The sequence below is a fragment of the Myxocyprinus asiaticus genome, chromosome 32 (genome assembly GCF_019703515.2).
Source record: "Myxocyprinus asiaticus isolate MX2 ecotype Aquarium Trade chromosome 32, UBuf_Myxa_2, whole genome shotgun sequence".
Classification (NCBI taxonomy): domain Eukaryota; kingdom Metazoa; phylum Chordata; class Actinopteri; order Cypriniformes; family Catostomidae; genus Myxocyprinus; species Myxocyprinus asiaticus.
Window position 1 is genome coordinate 13,484,055 of NC_059375.1, and position 14,847 is coordinate 13,498,901.

Sequence of the window (14,847 nt, forward strand, 5' to 3'; positions counted from 1 at the left end):
ATGGTTATCATCAGTATATTAAATAATAACACAAGTCATTGAACTTCTAAATCCAATTTGAATCTAATTAGAATTAAGTTGAATGAACTAAAATAGTTTAGTTTACTTAAAAAGACATTAAGCTAATTTAACAAGTTATATAGATTTAAGTCAACACGTTCTGTTTAAACAACTTTCCCTTTTAAGGGTACACAACTTAAAATTTTATGGCAGCACGAAAACGTCATTTTTAAAGTTGAAACAAGATTTTATTTGATTATATTTTATTTTTTATTAGAGTGATCTACCTGAATGGGAAAAGACTGAAATCTACAAAGCGTTTGGATAAGATTATGATCAAATCACATATTTCAAATAAGCAGTAAAATCTGAAAACAATAGAATCATAAATTGCTCTTTAGTTCAGATCACACAAATAAAATCTATTTTTGATGCTGGTCCAGCTAATGCGCATGTACATTAACTGACAGGCGATGTCTCTATCTAAAAGGTGATAGTGGCTTTTTTACCTGTAAGGCGGGACTTCCTTTTCTACACCTGTAATATTGGGCATTCCAATTTCGCTCATTCATTTTAGTATAAGTGCTCCGTCTCTGCTAATGCACAATTTCTGTGTTGAAACATTTCAGTGCGCACTGAAAATAATGACAAGTAAGTGTTATCTAATTTTTATTTCACAAGTTTTTGCACAAAGTTTTTCTATGTAAATCTTAATGGTATAACATTTTGTAAAATCTACTTAATATTAATATTGATTAAAGTGAGTGAGTACATTTAATTTAAACATTTTAGTAAATACAGTAATGTTCATTTTTAAAGATGATATACATGATACTTAAATAAACTCAATAAATTTAAATGAACCTTTACATTTCCATTCTATCATATATTTAATCAATATGCAAGCCTTCTGCATGGAAATTTAACGTATGCTATATAGTCTGAAACAACATCATCTTGTGTAGTTAGTAATAGAAAGAAAATATAGAGCACAAAACATGATGATGGTGACAATCAACAGATTTATATATATATATATATATATATATATATATATATATATATATATATATATATATATATATTATTATCAAAAACTGGTCATTTTTAGTAAAAAATTAACTTCAAACTACACAAAACAAGAAATTACCAAATGTAACAAAATAAACAATAAGTGCAGCCATGCAAGCTCATTAATTATTCAAAGCCAGTGCATGCTGGGAACACTAGCTTTGAAAAATTAAGTAAAATGTACTTATTTTATTTAACAGTGAAATTTACTCAAATCAGCCAGTACATATGAAAAGGTTTTCTACTTTAAGACTAATACATGATGACACATTGTAAAAATAACAGACAATCATAAATAACATGTACTTAAAAGCTAGAGCATTCATTTGTACATGTTTGAATGTAGAATTTACTCAATATTTTCAAGTTCATGCTTAAACCAACTTATTAAATGTAGAAAGTACTCCATCTTTTCTGATATATTTACTACACCACAGAATATTTTTTTCAGTGTGTACTTCGAGTATATATTGTGTAAAAATATAAGAAAATAAATCAGCATATTTGACTACATCTCTATTGATTCATTTATATTGTATTAACCTATTGGACTATCAGTCAATCAAACTGCCACCAATTTTATTCAGAACTACACTGAAAAAAAAAAAAAAGATTTTGTGGTGAAGTAAATATAGCAGAAACAATTAACAAGTTAAAGCATAAACTTAAAAATATTAAGTAAATTCTGCATTCCAACATGTAAACATGAATGTTCTATCTTATAAACAATTAATATTTGTGATTGTTTATCTTTACAATGTGTCTTCATGTATCAGTTCTAAAGTAGAAAACACTGTCAGATTTGCTAATTTGAGGAAATATCAGTGGTAAAAAAAAAAAAAAAAGAAGTAAATTTGACTTAAATGTGCTTTCACGTGACTGAGCCGTTGAAATAACCACGCCCCCTCGTCCCAAAATCCCGCCCTTCAAGGATTATTTTGAGACCAAAACCGAGAAAAAGAGCAGCATTCGCTGTGGCTGTCAAATTCAACAGTGGCACAATAGCGCCCTCAACTGACAAACATTATGACTCATAGCCTCAATGATCAGCTTCAAATACAACACACATGAGAACGAGCAAAATGATTGACAGGTGAAAAGCATCAATTTCATGTACTCTGTCCTGTGGCCAAGTGCCAGCTCTGTTTCTAAAATCTATAGTAATAAGCGGAAAATCGTGTGGGCACTCTCTCACACAATACACGGTGGTTTGACAACACTGAAACCAAAGCTGCGAGAGTTCAGATGAAGGGGGCGGAGTCAGCTGTCCGTCAGACTGATGCTGCTGCGCACAGTGGCGTTTAAGAGAGAATGTACGAGCGCTTCTGCAGATCAACTGAGTGTGCGTGTGTGTGTGGAGCGTGTGTTGTGTGCTGTTTGATTTGTGGAATAATTTCAAAACTGTTCTAAATAAGGTAAATCGATTTAACAATTACTTGCCCGTCTCTCTCTCTCTCTTAATTGTTATTTTATTTTATTTTTTTTTGAGTTTATTTATAGATACATAAAAAAGTAGTTGTTGCAATAAGTGCAAAAACAGCCTATATCTATTTTTAATTATATTATTACAATAGAATTTGCCTGAATACTAGGTCATAAAAGAAATGTTGCGGGGCACACATGTTCTTGTTGTGACAACATCAGTCATCACAGCTCGCGAGTATTTGACGCTTTACGTTTAACGCGCGCGCTTGTTTAATTCTCTTTTCTATCCAGTTTGTGATGTCTTGAGCAGTCCTCATCATGTCGCATGCCGAAGTTGAGATCCCTGGACTTGGTTTTCCAGGTTTACCTGTTGAATTAGAGGACGACTGTCTCTCCATAGTGCCAATGATGCGGACGCACTCTCTGAGCGCGAGACGGAACTCATACGTGCTTCATAAACTCAGTGTGGATATTGACGCACAAATATACAACGACACACTCTCCAAGGCGCTTTCGTGGTCTGCTGAAAACATATTAATATCAGAGAGAAGGACAGAGGACGATAAAACAGATCCTCCATCTCCAAGTTCGCCGTCTCCAGTCTCCAGTCTCGAGGCTTCTACCCCAACCCCAAATTCGGCACCACCAGCGGACTGGAGAAGCTCTGTCCCTGACCCCGCTGCCCAGGATGCCAGTTCAGATTCGGACAATGAGGTATCCAAGGTCGAGCAGGTGGTTCCACGCCGCCCGTTTTTAAGCAGACTGGAACAGGATGAGAAAGAGGACATTGAGACCAAAGCTGTGGCCACCTCGCCGGACGGAAGATATCTCAAGTTCAACATTGAAATAGGGAGAGGGTCATTCAAGACGGTCTACAAGGGTCTGGACACGGAGACCACAGTGGAGGTGGCATGGTGCGAGTTACAGGTAAGGTCTTTTACTTTGGTTAAGATTAAAGTTGAACAGTAGGCTATGCCAATCAGAATTGAATCATGCAAGGCTAGAGGTCATCTTGTCCTCATATACTGGGGGTGATCAAAAATATGAAATTTTGCAATTTTACCCTTTTGATAGAATGAACCCATTAATGCATAACTCGGGTCTTTAGTGGCCCAGGACCTCATACGTCCCCCTGTAGTGTACCTCATCATTTTTTTGGAGTTATACCACACCTCTTTAATTTATTAGAAACAGGGGTGTAGATTCCAGTAATAATCAAAACAAACAAGTACAACCCCCCCAATATTTATACCATGATCAATGGAAAAATGTAAATTCTTCACGCTGCAACCCCCCAGTGTTCAAGCCATATTTATACCCTTGCGTACAAATGACTACTATGTCACGTTGATTTTCTGTGTGACAATGGGGAATTATCAGTATTCCATATGTGTGTACACTAATGGTGTAACGGTTCAAATGTCTCATGGTTCGGTTTGTATCACGGTTTTAGTGTCATGGTTTCGGTAGGGTTCGGTATTTGCTATGTTCAGAAAAAAGTATGACTTCCAAATTTGAAATAAGAATACTTTATTTGGTAACAAACACTTTGCCCTTAATAAAAATCATGGTTTTACAGTAACCACAGTTTAACTATAGTAGTTGTAGTAAAATCATAGTAACAACAATATCAACATGGTTACAGTCATTGTTTCAATATATAGTAAAATCATGGTTACTATATGGAAACTACAGTATTACTGTTGTAAAACCATGGTTAATTGAATCAAAACCATGATTTCTGCTAAGAAAACCATGATGACAGCAGTCATGGTTATTATAGTCATTTTTACTACAATATTACTATAGTAAAACCATGGTTAATTTTCATTAGGGTCCTTAACAAAAAAAAACAACTTTGTGCCTGCTTAAAAACGGAAGGGTGTTTCGGGCTCACTTGCAGCTCTGGGTGAGCACTATCTATCCCCAGGATATGTTGGCGTAAATGATTGATCATATATGGATGTCGAGCTATATCTGCAAACAGTGACTGTTTTGTAAAAGTTGTTTGACCATCACTGTTGTAATTGACTGCAAAAGTTGAATGTTCCCAGACAGGAGACTTGAAAAACGAAGGGGGCTTCTATATCAGTGACTCGTTTTCTCCGCTTGCCATTTTCAGCTAAACTTACACAACGCGTGCAGAACTGTGATGTCATCAAGTTGACCCACGTGAAACATAGGCGGAGCATATCCATCTACAGATCCATTCAGGCGCATTAGCGGAGTTTGTAACTGTGCCTGTCTATTCTACGCTTTGTTTTCTTCGCCAAAACTTGTGCTCCAGATGTGTTATTAAACTTGAGTTGAAGCGCTGTGCCAATGCTTACCGAACCGTAGGTGGCGAACTGTACGGTTACAGAGAACCGTTACACACCTAGTATACACATACATATAATACATGCTATTTCTTACTCAAGGTGGTGCTGATGTGTCAGTGATTGACTTGATTTACATTTGACATTGCTATTTGACAACATGGAAGTAAACTATAGCAAGTGTAACACATGAAAAGTATGGTATTGTCATTTGGGTGTACTACTGAAATTATGTAAATTGGGCATCTATTTCGCCTCAAAAAAGTGCCTGAGATAATACGTGTAGCTTATGTGTGACTTATGTGTAGATTATGTGTTATGTGTAGCTCAATATGTGTTTGACAGGCAGTTGTGTCTCAAACTTTTCAGACCAGTCTTTTGATATTGACATCTCTGACTTTGCACCTCACTTCCTTCTTATGGCGGTTTCATATATTGCAAGTACAAGTTGCGAGGTGAAGCGTCCCAGATGCGGCAGTGAGTGGATAGTTTCAGCGCCAAACTATTTTTGCCACGTGGCTCACTCTGAACTCAGCGGCTCTGGGTGCAGTAGAAAACGAAAATAATCAGGAGATTTTAGAAAAGATGCAAAAACAAATAAACAATATTTAAACCAAACCACCTATACATTACAATATATAGGTCTGCATCTTGACCAACCTTTTTGAAAATTTCAGCCTTTCCCCATTCAAGTAAATAAGAGCTTTACTTTTATGTTGCTTGTTTACAAAGAAAACAGCTGCCCAGCCTGAGAGCGTTCCAAAGATGACCGCCGAGTGGACGGACTTGCCTTGATTGGGACTTTGATATATTAACCAATCATGACCAAGTACGCTGATAAACAAATGCACGTTACTGCCTGCCGTTGCCGTAGGTACCTAGAAAATAGACGCGGCCAGTGTGAAAGCCTAAACGCAATGTGTTGCTCATGCCTCACTCATGCCCCCGCTCACGGAGTATGTGTGAATCCGGCGTTACACATTCCTAACGTACAGTGGCTTTAAAAATATTTGGACTTTTGGACATTGAAATCACACTTAAAAATGTGTGAATGTCATTGCATTAGATACCAAAAGATCAAACCAGTTGCCAGTTTGCAATTACTTTTACCCAGTTTTTCCCAGTATCCTTTTTATTGTATATACTGTGAAGTCTGTTCCCCTTAAGTTCACACAGGTGTCAGCAGAGGAACCACAGCACTGTAAAAAAAAAAAAATTCTGTTAACTTTAACTGTAACTGTGGTTGACAGTTCACCGTAGAAATTCACCGTAGGAAATACAGTGACCATGTTTCAGGCATTATGGTATGTCCTTTTAGTGCCTGTATATTTTACAGTTCACTATGATACAAGGTTATGACAAAAATCATAATTGACAATTATTTCCATTAGTAATTGCGATTAGGGCTAAAACGATTAGTTGATGTTATCGACAACGACTGTACAAAAATACAAAATAAGTAAAAACAGAAGCAGTGTCATAGTAAAATAAAGCGGAGCTGGTGTTCCGCTGGAGCATAACTTGCATGTCAGAGTGTCTAAAAAGGAAACACCCCGGCGCTAAACTTTTAATAGAAAATATCAAGTATTTTTTTCCCTGTAACTTAGTGAAATCATTTAGTGGTATTTTTAAAAAGATGCTTTTGTCCTCTTTTTATTTATTTATTATGATTATTTTTTAGTAAGTACATGTTCAATACAACCTCTTAACTGGAGGCACAAGCTAAATTGTCAGTTTAGAACTAATGATTAATCGTTGCAATAATCGGCCAAATAGTCGAACAACCGGTCTAATAATCATTAGATTAGTTGATTATCAAACGAATCTTTAGTTGCAGCCCTAATTGTGATTAATTTCAATTAATTGAACCTAAGTTATGAAGCTCCAAAAGAACATAAAGGCAGCATTAAAAGTTATCCATATGACTCCAGTGGTTTAATCCATATCTTCAGAAGTGATATGATAGGTGTGGGTGAGAAACAGATCAATATTAAAGTCTATGTATTACTTTTATGCTGCCTTAATCTGCTTTTGGAGCTTCAAAGTTTTGGTCACCATTCACATGCAGTGTGAGGAGAAAGTCATACACATCTGGGAAGGCATGAGGGTGAGTAAATGATGAGAGAATATTCATTTTTGGGTGAACTATCCCTTTAATGCTTTTTTTACTCATTAAAATGTAATTTTGTACTCATCACATGTTGACTACTAGAAAGTGTCCAATTGCGTTTTGACTTAATTTTGAACAATATATCTATTGTTTATAATTAAAAAACATACCAAACTAATTTTTGTGAAATGTTTTGCCTGAAAGTGTTTGTGCTGTAATTCTTTAAATTGGATGCCACTTGGTTTGATATTTTGTTATATAATGCAATGACATTTATAAATTTTGAAGTGTGAAAATAAATGTATAAGTGTGAAAATACTTTAGTGGGTACTGTATGTTTCAAAACATCACCAAAACAAGCATGGAAAAACACAGTGTGGACAGACTTTTGTCTTGATTCCGCTGAAGTCTAATCAGGCTCTATATTCTAATCTACAATCTAATCAGTCATGCCAGGTGCCACAACTACAGCACTAGCACTCTAATCTATGTGCAAATGAGCAAAGCCAGTCTTCGTTCTGTATGGTGTGAAGACCTGAAAAACTTTTGCAGTTGTAAATGGAGATACAGGGCTATTTGAGGTTTAAAATCATGAATTCAGGCTTGCCTGTTCTCTCCTGATCTCTCTGTTTTTACCTTTGACTTTGAGTGGCTCTCTGTCGACCCAGCAGCAGTCATGCACGTCACAGTCAGGCGGCCACTCCTCACACCACCTTTTCCACACTTAACTGTGTTAATACGTGCAATCCATGCCATTCTGCATTCATTAAGAGAGACGTAGTCCATGGACTTACTCACATCCTCACGTACAGGCACTAGTTTTCAACCTTCCTCCTATAGTTCCCCAGATTCAAAGTGTTTTGCTCAGAGGTTTCTCTTTTGTTGCACAAAAGACTAAATGGAGTTCTCAGTTATGTTTTATTTACATATAAACTTTGTTTCAGGTGTTTCTCCTAAAATTCCAAAGGGGAAATAGAAATAGACACAAATGAGACAGTTGTTGACATACTCAAATGTTACCTGAGTTACCGTAGCATTTCTGTCAGCTCGAACCAGTCGGGCCATTCTCTGTTGACCTCTCTCATCAACAAGGCATTTCTGTCCATGGAACTGCCGCTTGCTGGATGTTTTTGGCACCACTCTGAATAGTCTCTAGAGACTGTTCTGTGTGAATCCCAGGAGATCAGTAGTTATCAGCAGAAATACTCAAACCAGCCCATCTGGCACCAACAATCATGCCACGGTCAAAATCACTGAGATCACATTTTTTCCCCATTCTGATGGTTGATGTGAACATTAACTGATGCTCCTGACCCGTATCTGCATGATATGCACTGCACTGCTGCCACACGATTGGCTGATTAGATCGCATGAATAGGTAGGTGTACAGGTGTTCCTATTAAAGTACTCAGTGAGTGTACAACAGAAAAGATTAAGTATTTTCTACACTGAATAATTTAATGCGTGAACTTGAAAATATTTAGTTTAAGTGTGAACTTGAAAATATCAAATAAATTCTACATTTGTATTCAATTCAAACATTTTAAAATGAATGCTCTAGTTTATAAGTAAATATTATTTATGATTCTTTGTTATTTTTACAATGTCATCATGTATCAATCCTAAAGTAGTAAACCTTGTCAGATTTATTTAGCTAATTTGAGTAAATTTTACAGGTGATTAAAATAAGTACATTTTACATAACTTTTCGAAGCTGGTGGTCCCAGGATGCACCAGGCTTGAATTATTCATGAACTTGCATGGTTCGACTATTTGCACTAATTTAATTGTTGATTTTGTTGTTACCTTTGGTAACTTCTTGTTTTGTGAAGTCTGAAGTTCAATTTCTACGCAAAATTACCCGTTCATGATCAAAAAGTAATCTGTTTATAGTTACCATCATCGTTTTTTTTTGCATCAAGTGTTGTGGTCTGTGTGTGCAGCTCTGTATCTTGTTTTCTATCCCCAGTAATGCAAGGTGATTATGGATATGGATAGATTATATAGCATGCATTAAGCATCCCTCTGGAAGGCTTCCTTATGTCAATATGGTACATGGTTAAACGTGTTTATAAGGAAAGTTCAAAGTGTGAAATGTTTGAGTTAAATTTACTCACTCGCTTTAATCAATAGTATGTTATTAAATTAAGTAGGTATTACTTGATTTTATACCATTCAAATTTACTTACAATAATTTTGTAATAAGTTGTGAAAAAGTTAAGTAAATCAGACTAGTCAATTTTTTAGTGTAGAAGAAACCATTAAGATAGGATAAATTGGATCTTTGTCTCAGAAGACAAATCTGAGATGCTATTAAATCAATTGTGATTTTTCTTTCTATTGTGTCAGTTTAAAAAAACCCAGCACACTCATCTTAAAATGCAGTGATTTTTACTAACACTCCTTTTTCAAAGGAAGACATTGTTGAATTGTAACATATCTGTATGGTTTAAATGAACCTTATTGACCTGAACTCACATTGAAGTGATGTTATCAGTGTTCCACTTACTTGAACCATTTGAACCATTTCATATTATGGTGGCTTTTGGAAAACATGTTTTGTTTTGATAGAACACATATGAATAGAACAAGCTTGAGTTGCCAACTTTTTGTGATGTCACCTCCATCTCACACAGGTTTTTTTTTTTAAGTGTAAACAAATAGATTAGATGTGCACTTGAGATTAATTCTTTCCACCTTTTTCTTACCTATCTTATGATGGTCTTTTATCAAGGTGATTGAGGTGAGGAGTATTATTTTATTAAACCCAGCCCTGAGATTGACATAACAGGTGTAAAGCAGGGCAAAGTAGTGTAGTATCAGGACATGCACCTATGCAGTTGGCCTATTTTAAAATACAGTACATGGACTTTATTTCAATACTTAGTGAGCAGCTTACATAGGCAAAATTTTAAGGCATCATAGGTGTGCTCCTAAAGTGAAGGCTATTCCAAAAGTTAGGCAGCATATTTATGTAAAAAATAAATAAATAAAGGAAAAATAAATGGCTGAATTTTGTTTCTAAATATTCAAAAGGTATCAGTAAACAATAGGGCTTTTGATTTAACATGTTATTTAGTGGAATTAAAAATAATGCAATAAAAAATGTAACACAATTATTCATGTCCCGACCCATATGTAAATTCTGTTATAAGGACCATCGGATTCAATCTTGATGTACCACCTTGATGTTTTTGCAAATATGTGGCAGTAGGGGGCAGTCAGCGCAACTCCAGCTTTACAGGTAATATTTATTAAATGGCCTGTTTGTAATAATTTTATTATATACTACTTTTTTGGGGGGAGGGGGGCTTTCTCAGTAAATATTGGTATATGTGATTAATTCAATTAATTAATCGGCACATCATCAGAAAAATTTTAATTGATTGACAGCCTTAGTAAAAAATAAAAAAATAAATAAATATATATTTAAATTAGTGCTGTCAGTCGATAATTTTTTTAAAATTTGTGATTAATCGCATATGTTTTGTAGTTAATCGCAGATTTTGAAAGTGCTGAAATTTTACACTAAATATACTTATCTTCCTGTCAGAATGCATTTATTTCCATCTTAGGAAAGAAAACAAAACAATATGTAATATTATTCTTTATTTTTATTTGATTTATTTGTTGGATTTTCTCCCCTTTTCTCCCCAATTTGGCATGCCCAATTCCCAACGTGCTCTAGGTCCTCGTGGTGGCGTAGTGACTCGCCTCAATCTGGGTGGCAGAGGACTAATCTCAGTTGCCTCCACGTCTGAGACAGTCAATCCGTGCATCTTAAAAAAGCATCTGCCAAATGCATAAATGTTATCACGTGGCTTGTTGAGCGCGTTACTGTGGAGACCTAGCACGTGTGGAGGCTCACGCTATTCTCCTCGGCATCCACACACAACTCACCATGCACCCCACTGAGAGCGAGAACCACATTATAGCGACCACGAGGAGGTTAACACAATGTGACTACCCACCCTAGCAACCGGGCCAATTGGTTGCTTAGGAGGCCTGACTGGAGTCACTCAGCATGCCCTGGATTTGAACTTGCGACTGCAGGTGTGGTAGTCAGCATCTTTACTTGCTGAGCTACCCAGGCCCCCAATATTGTGCTTTATTAACGTTTTCCAAACAAACCCTTCCACAGTATAAAGATAGAAATGCACTAAAATGGCACCAATTCAATTAACATTAAACGTTTCCCAAAGTCTAAGTGGGAGTTTGACTAATTGAAACAACTACATCGACACATTACAAAAGTTTATGCCCTTCTAACCAGTGTTTATGCTGGTTTATACTGTATTAAAGATAAATGCGTTAATCGCGATTAAGAAAAATTAATGCGTTAAACTTTTTTAATTAATCGCACGCGCTAACGCGTTAATTCTGAAAACTCTAATTTAAATCTAATTAAAAAGCATATTTACATAGGCAAACAATTGAAAAACAGAGCAGACGCTTGCAAAAACGTGTTCATTTCCACTTCATTTACGATGCTGCCTTAGAAGGTCGCTGTCTATGCAGGTAATAGCAAGGCAGCTCCCTAGGTTTTGGAACCAAGCCATGCTTTCAGTAATGCTCAAGATGCTCCCAATGCTTGAAGGTCAGATTCACAGTCATTTAAGGGCACAATCTTTAACTGCCATAACAGCAACTTGAAGTAAAAGGATGAAAGTGTGCTTTAGGCAAGAGCTTGAACCACAGATGCAATATAGGTATTATTGTACTCCCAGTAATTGGTGAGCAGCTGCTGCATTTGCGAATGTCTCTTATAAATCACTTAATCATAAATTCAGCTCTTTCCTGCTGCTTTTTGGGGCTTATTAATAACACAGGTTAAGGGCTAAATAAATTATTGTGTATGTGTATGATTGAGTCCATCTAGAGGCCTTAATCAGCTCTAATGGGATTTCAAGTGGCTGCTGCTGCTGTCACTCGTGCTGGTGCCTCTGCTTGGTCACGATGACATCATCATGATCTTGAGCTGAACACCAGCTGCTGGTGGTTTAAACCTATTGTAATCTGGCCTCTTGATTGTCTAAACACACACATACACACAAATCCAGACACAATCAATAATGGCCTTCCAGATTAATTCTCCGCATTTGGTGCTACAGACAGACAATCTATGTGGTTTTCATTGCATGCAGCAGAAGGATTTCTATTTTTATTCTGAAAAGACCAGCTTAGACCAGCATGAAGTTCCATGGTGGTTTATGCAGGTTTGGTGCTAGCCGAACCAGCATAGCTATTGTTACTATCAAAACCAAGCGTTTCTAAAGAAGCTGGTTGACCAAGGAAGCTGTTTACGTGCGGTGATGGTCTTTTCAGCAAGGTTGTCAGTTTGCACTGATATTGGTGAGTATTAACTTCATTGCCAGATTACGAATATGCATAAGCAGAAATCTCACCAGAACCCAAACAACTCCTTACAGTGAATGTAGCTTCATATACTGTATATAGTACATGTGATCACAATGTAAACACATCAGATATGTATGTCTTACATTGGCTGTGGATTAAAAGGCCTGTCCATGTGGGAAGAGCATGGCTGTGTTATATAATTAAGAAAACATTAGTTACCCGGCAACAGCATTCCTATCAGAGGTTTGCCAAATTGGACAGACTTTATGGAGAATACATGGCAAAGAGAGCAATCCACGTCAGATCTTTAAGTGCTGAGTGTTGTAAATGGGAACATGATAAATATGATGGCATTACCATTAGTGCCTTAGTTAGGACATTGGTTGTAGCAGTGGCGGGCCGTGCATTGAAAGTCTAGGCCTTCAGTGTGATTCATGCCATCAAGAAAACACAGTTTCACAATGAATAAGACACCCTATGCCTTTGGGCATCATACATTATGTCGCAGCTAACTAATAACACCAATTGACATTTTAAAAACACGTCCACGCACGAAAGCCAGAACTTGAAACAACAGTTAATGCTAGAGCAAGCCTAATTTTAACTGCAGCATGACTGTTTTGTGAAGTCAAAAATCATAATTTTTCATATGAATCTATACCAGGGAGGTCTATAATACCTGGAAAAATCTATCTAATAATATTTGCAATTTAAATGTTGCTTGCAATAAATTTCGTTTCTTCAGGGTACACGGTTGTGCTGCGTTCCATTCAAGTTGGATGTGGGATATTCCTACTTGATATCTCCGACAATAAATGCATTCCATTCCCCGATATTCGGAACTGCAACGCTCCCGTTAGCTTTGCAGGGGTTTGACTCTCATTAGAGATGTCTCCTAGCAACCCAACTGATAAACAATGCTGCAGCGCTAGCATTTGTGTTTCAGGTGTACAATTATCAAAAGAGATTATAATGTTTTATACACGTTGATCATGTAAAATTTCCAGGTACTACTGCAAAATAAAAACCTAAAAAATAAAAATAAAAACATAATATACCTTCTATGTAATATTCTGAGACATACAATTGCTAAAAATTCAAATGTATTATTTTCTGTTGTGGGGCTAGTGAAAATTATTGAACTATTGGCCTAACTGGGCCAGCAGAAAAAATTCATATTGCTGAGCCCTGCAAAAGAGGATTTTCTTTGGTCTTTTCTTGTTTCTCTGTTTCTGCTGTGTCATAAAACATTTTATTTCTGAAAAACAGCAGGGAGAAATGTCTAATATTTACCCTATTTCATACTCTGATGTTTGTGGCTGCACATCTCCTCCTCCAGTCTGGACTGTTGTAAATTTCCAGTCAACCATCTTGTGTACAGTTACCAAGTGTTTGGACCCTGGCCATTCACTTCCTGTACTTGCTGTGGGTCTGGTCTGGCCTGGGATACGTTGCTGGGTGATGCAATGAAGCATCTTGTGTTAGTTAAAACACAGTGCTGTAGTACAGAGAATAGATGCCAGCTGAAATACAGCAGTCAAATTTTCCTCCCCAGCTAAAAAGACCAGCTTAACCAGCATGCAGTTCTCATGTTAGTCTAGGTTGGTTAGTACTGGTTAAACAGATAAGCAGGGCTTGATATCAACACCCGCAACCCACCATGTGGGTAGATCATGGCAGTGGCGGGTAACTCTCTTATTAGCCACTTACTAGAGGTTTTCCTGCATTGAATATTCTGTGAATGTTGGTTCGCAGCCGAAGCAAATTTAATTGTATTCAGCTTGTGATCAGCACTTTATAGGCATTAACTATACCTCTCATATCTTATACGTGCATCTGTGCGAGGCGAATGAAGCATGGTGTCATGTGAAACACAGCAGAACACACAGCGTGCTCCAGAGACAGGATAGCCAGAGCTCTGCGATAGCGTGAGTCAATCAGGCTTCACTCAATATTGCGACGGAGACCATAAAACTTATGTGACCCATTTTATATACTGTATATTTTATATACATTGCATATACTGTAGCCCAATTTCACTAACATATCTTTATGAATAGGCTGTTTTAATTTATATTATTGTTGCTTGACAGGGAATGGAATATATACTAGGACAAAGACAATAACTGGAGAATAACCTAAGAATTCAATTGCACTTGACCCAGCCCATTATCGCTTTGCACGTGTGATTTCGCCAACCCCCGACTGCATGAAAATACCAAAACCTCACGGCCATGCCCACTGATTTTGCATGTATGACGTATCGCCAATGCTGGGTAGATTACTTCTAAATTGTTACCTGGTTCTGATTACAAATTACATGACTAAAATTGTATTCATTAATGTAATCTCTTTGCTTTTAGATGACTTTTTGATTACTTCTGACCTAATTCTTGTTTTTTGATGTCACATGCATTTAAGTAGGATAAGGTACCATTTTGACAATGTTGCTTAAATGCATTAAGAAAACTTACTTAATGGATCAAAATATGAGAATTTATATGTTTTTTTTTTTTTTTTTTTTGTCTGTGTCTGTTTCTGAGTCAAAAAGTGAACTTACAATTT

The 14,847-nt window shown here is 36.5% G+C and overlaps 1 protein-coding gene across 3 annotated transcripts in view; it reads left to right on the forward strand.

Annotated features, from left to right (window-relative positions):
* Positions 1 to 2,362: 2,362 nt before the first annotated feature.
* LOC127422778 (serine/threonine-protein kinase WNK4-like) overlaps positions 2,363 to 14,847 on the forward strand; it is an 82,270-nt gene continuing 69,785 nt past the window's right edge. For all 3 annotated transcript variants that reach the window (XM_051666532.1, XM_051666533.1, XM_051666534.1), the window contains exons 1-2: positions 2,363 to 2,486; positions 2,788 to 3,423. In XM_051666532.1, coding sequence (XP_051522492.1) covers positions 2,815 to 3,423 — 609 coding nt within the window. In that variant the 5' untranslated portion in view covers positions 2,363 to 2,486; positions 2,788 to 2,814. The remainder of the gene's footprint in view (positions 2,487 to 2,787; positions 3,424 to 14,847) is intronic.